General features: G+C 38.5%; 1 protein-coding gene across 1 annotated transcript; it reads right to left on the bottom strand.

Moving 5' to 3' along the window:
• Positions 1-1114: 1114 nt before the first annotated feature.
• LOC121685819 (MAD2L1 binding protein) lies at positions 1115-4180 on the bottom strand. Its single transcript, XM_042066579.1, has 3 exons — positions 3775-4180; positions 3282-3556; positions 1115-2452 (listed from the first exon to the last, which is right to left on the bottom strand). The coding sequence occupies exons 1-3, from the start codon at positions 4142-4144 to the stop codon at positions 1928-1930; spliced, it is 1170 nt and encodes a 389-aa protein (XP_041922513.1). The 5' UTR covers positions 4145-4180; the 3' UTR covers positions 1115-1927.
• Between the last annotated feature and the right edge of the window lie 3295 nt (positions 4181-7475).

Raw genomic sequence — 7475 nt, 5'->3', positions numbered from 1 at the left:
ATACAGTTCAGACCTCAGTCTCTCTGAATCAAAGTGATGGCCATAACTTTTCAGGACACTTTGGAAGGCCTCCTCTGGAAACACTTGTCTCATGTCATCAAAATCCTGCCCATCCATGGGCAGCAGTACTCATTACATCTAGGCTGGACTACTGCAACTCTCTTTATTGTAATTTAACACACTAGACTGCAACTAGTCCAAAATGCAGCTGCCAGACTAACTAGATCTAAGAGAGAGCATATCACTCCGGTGTTGTCTCAACTACATTGGTTACCTGTGAGATTCAGAATAGATTTCAAAATGTTACTATTTGTTTTCAAAGCTCTTAATGGTTTAGCACCACAATATATTTGTGATCTCATAAGTCCTTACTCTTCCCTTATAGGTCACTCAAGTCTTCCTCCCAACAAGTCTTTTCTGTTCCCCCCTCCCACCTTAAAACCAAAGGTGACCGGGCCTTCTCTGTAATAGTCTTCCCGGCTCTGCAATAGTCTTACTTCCCATATTTAGTTCAGCCCCTAGTACACTCTAATGTATTTCTTTGGAATTGCGTAAACTGCATTTAAAATCTTTGTTTACGAGATTGCTATACACTTCTGAAACGATTTGGTAAGAGTTTAATGCACCAATTTAAGTTTAATTTCACTTCTAGTTATGCCCCTGCTGGAACTCGTACAATAAGTCAATTAACCTTTCTCAGATCCACTCTCATTTAGAATTGAGGTCTGCGTGCTGCGGCTAAACATGTTTGTCTTCTAACCTACAACGTTTGGGCTGGCTATAAATAATGTATTTCAAGACATTAATGCCCAAACATGGCTTCCCAGATAATGTGTTTTTCAAGCTGTAAAACTCTAATATCAAACATAAGACATTAACTTTTAACAGAAATATACTACAGGAATTGGTTTCGGGACCCATTTATGATATAGACAAGGTTTGAAAAAAAAAAAAAAAGGTCTAAGATGGTGCAGCAAACAACCTTATCTGATTTGAGACACAATGACCCATGTTACAATCTTGAAGATATTATACAAGCCACTTATAATCCACACATATAGGCAATAGTAGACATTCCAATACTGGAGTCAAAAGTTGAATAAAGATTAAGATGTGAAATTGTCCTCTGATGCTTTAATAATGCAAGACTATCACCACTTTCAAACTAACACAATTCATAACTGAAACACACACATATATATACACACACACACAATCTATAGAGTCACAACAAGGTTACATAACTCAGGACAAATCTCAAGTTCAAAGGTCACCACTGGGACCTTAGAGAAGTGTTAATCTTGGGTGCAACTTCAAGAACAGTGATGTGAAAAATCAGGCATGACAAACCACAGTTTAGTTTTTGCACCTGTCTTTACCACCATGCTAGTTTAGATGCACTTAGATGCACTCTGCCACATTTCCATCTTATAATTATACAATCTGACAGTTTATTGAGGTATATACAATAGTCTCCATTTGTAGCCATCAACAACTTTATAGTTGAGGGTAGAAAGTCCTTGTTGACATGAAAGGGTTAAGCTGTATAAATGTGTCTTAAGGTGCAAACATAAGTATATCTTAACCTTAGCCTGTGTAAAATGACTAAATATACAGGGTTAAAACAGTGAATAGGCTTTGTGCTCATCTTATCCTCATATCAGATGACAGTACTATTCTAAAACACTGTCTAAAAAGTCTACAAGTCCTGAAATTAAGTTTAGAGATAAAAAAAAATACATTTAGCATTTAATTTAATAAAAAAAAAAAAAAAAAAAAAAGTCATGGAACTGAACAGACACAAGATCCTGAGTATCTCTATGTTTTTCCCTTAATTATGTTCCTAGCCCTAACCAGCACCATGAAGAATCCAGACATTTTAAGTTAGAACTTATAACTACAATTTGAGGCATCTCTCGTTGAATTATCATTTGCAGAACCCCTTGATGGTTATGGGTGCTTGAAACCACACATAGTCCCCCCAGTCTATTGAGTTTGATTGTGGTACTCCATCTACATCACAAGCTATATTGATGACTTGTCTTTTTACTCGTGTAGGCATCTTGAAATCCAACTTGGGTCTAAACACAGACACACCACAGTCTCTGTGCCCCAGCGCCATGAGCGTTGTGGTCAGAAGGTGAACGGGCCGCGCGTCCGTCAAGATATCAGCCACGAAGAGAGTGCGGAAGATCTTCCGCAGGCACACAGATGCGCGGAGGCAGGCATCCCCAGTGCTTAGAGCCACCTCCTCCATGTTGATCTCATACAGCTCTTTGGGTAGAACCAGAGAGCCCCCCAAAACTAGCAGCACGCGGGGAACCATTGTCAGAGAGAAAAGCACCTCCATATGGCCCACCAACTCATCCAGGTCCTGCAGCGTGCGCTGGCATTTCCTCCAGTCCAGACCCCCAGCAGCTCTCGGTGGCCTCCAGCCCACAATGTCTCCTTCCTGCACAAACAACATGTGCTGAGGGAAGCTTTGACAACACAGCAGCTTCCCCTGTTGTTAATAATAACTCACAAATCCACCTCCCTCTTTTCTTTTAATTATTCAAATTTGTAAGACTGGACTAACACACTTCCAGAAAATATCAGCCAGAATAGACATAAATGTTTCATAAATATAGTTGGAGAACCCCGTCCCACCCCCAATAAAGTAGCCTGGGTGAACCCAGATGAAAAATCTGTAAGAGCATTTGAACTTGCTCTGCAGATTCATCTGACCATCCTGAAATTCACAGCTATTTCCAAAATCACAGAAAACTCAGGAACAAATCACAACCTCTTATTATGCAGGGGGCAAGCTTTAAACGATGACAGACAGGAGAGCATGGTAAGCAGCACACTTGGACACAACTGCCTGTGCTGGTGGCGTCAGCAGGAAACGACAAAGACATGCATCTTCTTTGGAAATTTAAAACCTTAATTTACAAGAAAGGGATTGCTGTAATTCCGAAAAGATTTAATTAAGAGTTTAATGTACCAATTAAAGTTTCATTTCACTGCTGATTATGCCCCTTGGAAATGAGAAGTGAATGAAAGGTTCCCTGACCAATTCTCTTTTGAGAATCAGTCTGGTGTCTGCCAGGCTAAAGGTGATTTATTTTCTGAGTGAACAGCAGTCAAAGAACACATTTTTAGTGTACAAACTTACCAGTAGTGGTAAAAAAAAATGCACAAAAACATCTGATATATTCGTTGGTGAAAATATAAATTATGTGGGAAGGTGTTCTGCATCTCTTCTGTACCAAAAATATATGGTCTACATTTCCTTTTACCTGTGTAGATGCCTGCTGCTGCTTTTGGTGGTACTTCAGTTGATCATAGGTCATTGGCAGCTGCTGTCGTTGGTAGAGTACACACTTGAGGATTTCACAAACAAACTTGCAGCAAGTTTCTTTCGTGACATATCCAGAGAAGAGCACGTCAACCACACCTTCATCCTTGGCTTTCCGTAAGACCTCGGAATCATAATTCGGACTTTCTCTTTGAGGTGATAGGCCATCTTCATTTGGGTGGTCTGGGATGTTAGCGGTCTGACCGTTTAGCAAATCTGATTACCACAATAAAGACAAGAAGCAAAATCATTCATTGTTACAAGCGATGGCCATAGAAGACGACAGCCTTTTCCATAGCATCAACATATTGTTTTCCTGCGTAACACAACTGAACTTTGGCTAACGTTAGCCAGCTATGCTAACTATATGATTGCTATGTCGATTTCGCTAACGTTAGCAAAATCCAGATGCTAGGTCTATTTAATTTACTCACCACTGTGACAAATTGACACAATCGCCCGTGATGTCTCCGATACTACAGAGTCTGTGCCGTTTTCCTTATTGTCCAATTCCTTTGAACCTTCACTAACAGGCATCGAATTATTATGTACCATCCACCCAGATAGTCTTTTCATTAACTCTGGTTTTGGAGGTTGCTCACAGCCCGTTTTCTCGTCGACAGTACATTGCGTGGCAACAGCCACGTTGGATATGTTTTCACTTTCTCGACAGCTTGAAGAATCAAGTTGAGAACAATCTTCTTTGCTATTTGCTACAGCGTTTTCATAACTTAAATCTTTAAAATTACAACTTAGTATCAATTGACTCTGACTCTCCCTCTCCCTCTCCCTCTCCCCCTCCATTTCTGCGACAGTGTTTGAATCTCCCTCTAGTGAAGAATCATGGGTAAATTACGAAAGCGGAAGTTGCAGTCATTTTAAACATAGACATAATATACAAACCTGATTTTGAAGAACATAATTTTGAAATACAGTAATCAATGCCGAGAGTTCAAATACAAAACTATTTTTTTTAACCTGTTTAATCTGTTTGTGTCCTGGACTGTGCCAATCCTATAAACTTGAATTAGTCATAGGTAGCCTAGTCAAAGCAAAAAAGAACACTCATGTATTTATTTAGGCCTATTATAGGCCTATAATTCATGACCTAGGATAATTAAGTCGGCTACTACTAGATAGGTGAATTTACAGTTTTTCTCAGTCGCTTTGGTGCTTTTCTCACATCACTATTAACATTTGCACAGCAGTGCATTTCTCAAAACAATTAGTGCAAACTGCAAAACTTAGTGTGATAACCTGCAAACGCACGTCACTTGCTCAAAATGGATAGTCGGTCCATTCCTCAAAAGCAAGTATTTATGTCAATGAAACTGCCAGTGTCATCAAAATGAGAAGTCTTGACACCATTGTTTATGAACAAGATAGTCAAATGGCTTTGTCATGTTTTCATTACGACAGTTTATGCTCTCAGTGTTTTCCCATGCAAAAAAAGGTCACTAAAGGTCGGTGACACTAAAAATGCTCAAGACAGCACTATACAGTACTTGTACAGCCATTTGAAAACTACAGTAAAGTTACAAATTGCTGTAGTTAGGGGAGTAAGTGAGTACAAGACACTGAACATGTACGTTTCACAGTTTTACTGTATATGCTCTTTGCAATTCTACAGCATTGTGACAGAATTTGATAAGTTCACCAATTTTGTATGTATTGACTTAAGCAATGAAATGAAGACTATTAGTTTTACTGGGAACGACTATTCGCATCCTTAAGTATAGTTCATTTTGACTGACATGACAAAGCAACTGATACATGTTCAAAAGCATTTGCAATTTGTTCAGAGGAAGGAGAAATTGCTACTATGATGTGCACAAATGACTAAATGTTGTGGAGGTTGAACTAATAGTTATGAGAATTTTCATTCTGATCTGAAAAAAGCTCCAAAGCGACTGAGAAAAACTGTAATGTCATACTGTGTTAAGGTATTTTTGCTGACGCACAGATAATGACTTTGGTCTTTAAGTCCATGAGCCACAGGGGGTCGTCACTACCACTGGGGGGGGGGCAAATTCTCACTATTTTGCAACACGTTGTGTCTCTGAAAACGTAGATTTGCTCATTATTACACATAAATCTTGAATTTTATCAACCATATATGTATGCCAACATCAAACACCACATATGCATCAGTAATAATGAGGTTTGGATTATTTTCTGGGCTGTTATGAGTGGTTTAACAAAAAAAAAGCCAATAGGCGGAATTTCCTTTTTTCAAATCAGAGGTCAACTTTGAAGGCCTGTACAGCCACAAAGCTACAAGATCCAACTTGCTATCATAACATTTTATACTCCAGAGATATGTAGCTTTCAGAAAAATATAGTGAGAATTTGCCCCCCCAAGTGGTAGTGACACGCCCCTTTTTGGGCCTGTGGCTCATGGACTACTTGTCCTGCCTGCCTGCTTACTCTGTTGCTATGTCTTATCCTATACTGCCATCTAGGCTATATGCTGAGAACTGCAGCGGGGGAGTCTTGGAAATCTAGGATTTATTGTAAAATGTTGTAACATGTAAAACATTCGAGCTGTGCCATTCATTGTTAAGCTTCTATAATGTTAGAATTGTGGATTGTAAATGTCTAATTTATAAGAACTATGGTACCATACTAGGTACCATACCTTTACAACTGCAGTGTCAAAATGGCAGTTTTTGAGGAATTCCTTTCAGTTCATGTGAAGGCACAGTAAGCTATTTGATATGTAAAAATGCCATTGCAACTACATTCTACTACACCAGGGGTTCTCAAACTTTTGTGGGCCGGGGACCCCTCATGGAGTGGAAAATTCTCCAAGGACCCCTCATAATAGCAACACATAAAACTTAAGTTAATCATGTAGCTGTATAGCCTTTTTTTCTGTTAGATGCTTATGTTACAGTTTTTCTCGATTGCTTTTACCTGCTTAAGTAAACTAGAACCCACTTGGTCTTCATGACTACTTTCTTTGCACAGCAGAAGTCATCTCTTGCGAATGTGTTCACACATTTTCATTGGGTTCACACATTTCTCACACTCTTTTGCAAAACAGTTAACACAGGTGTCATTCAAAAGCCCCAAACTCTATTGGTTTTCCCATGCTAAACAAAAGGAAAACATCTTTTCACAGGTGGTATAGATTCCTTGCATAAGTCTGAATCTCTGATACACCTGTGTGAAACTCCATTGCACAATTCTTCAATCAGCAATCATGCATTATACATAAGAGATGTCTGTTCTGTGTTGCTATTTGCAAGTATGGATCTAATGCACATTTAGACAAAGTACTGTATTGCCTATTTGGTGGAGAAAACAGTACAACAGGTGTTGACTGTAGGTCTATTTTGATGAAAAATGTAGTTCAATGAAATGTGCTGTATGTTGCTAGGTATTTACTGTATGTCTTACATGTCAATAGCAGTTACATCTTGGGAGGAATGAATACATTATTTTTTTATTCAGTACATTTTGTCTTTTCAAAGTTTTTTTCTGATACCAGAAAAATGAGAAAGTAATGGAACAGACATAGCAAAAATGCTCATTTTGAGAACTAGATTTTGCATTTTGTTGTCCAGTGTGTAATGATTGATTAAAGAGTGTTTTTTAATTGGCAACAAGTTGTAGTGTTTGAAGGCAAGATTTGCTTTTGCTGCATGTTTTAAGTTTTTTGAGAGAGTAACAGCCTTTTGCAAGCAAAATGTGTCATTTTGTCTAGAGTGCTTTTGTTCAGACACGAGTGTTAACTGTTTTGAGAGCGTGATTTCAGAGTTGACACAGGTATCAAAACGATCGAGAAAAACTGTATATGTATTTTAAAAACATGCTAATACCACAATAGTCATGTTAGCAAACTTTGACAGTATGTTTTTAAAGGTTTGTTGTTTCTTTGTCAAATGTAGGCCTATTGTGTTGAACACATAGTGTTTGCTTCACATAACGTTCACATAATTAATAGTAAAGTGTTTTGACGTATTGATGTCACGTATCAGCAGATCAATTGGGCAAATACTACAGTAATACTGTAGCATTTTTCGCCATATAAGACAATTTCATATTTTGTAGCAAACTTTGTCATGGACCCCCTGACAAATGTGCTGCGGACCCCACTTTGAGAACCAATGTACTACACTACACTGCAACA

The sequence above is a fragment of the Alosa sapidissima genome, chromosome 16, assembly GCF_018492685.1.
Source record: "Alosa sapidissima isolate fAloSap1 chromosome 16, fAloSap1.pri, whole genome shotgun sequence".
NCBI classification, from domain to species: Eukaryota; Metazoa; Chordata; class Actinopteri; order Clupeiformes; family Clupeidae; genus Alosa; species Alosa sapidissima.
The sequence above is the reverse complement of the archived record's forward strand: the minus strand, read 5'-3'. Positions and strand labels throughout refer to the sequence as shown.

What these genes read in the sequence shown, in the direction of transcription:
- LOC121685819 (XM_042066579.1), bottom strand. Translation starts at nt 4,144, where the DNA reads ATGGAGGGGGAGAGGGAGAGGGAGAGGGAGAGTCAGAGTCAATTGATA. An exon ending in TGTGTCAATTTGTCACAGTG is followed by an intron (nt 3,557 to 3,774) that starts GTGAGTAAATTA and finishes TGTGGTAATCAG; the next exon opens with ATTTGCTAAACGGTCAGACC. An exon ending in AGCAGCAGGCATCTACACAG is followed by an intron (nt 2,453 to 3,281) that starts GTAAAAGGAAAT and finishes TTGTTTGTGCAG; the next exon opens with GAAGGAGACATTGTGGGCTG.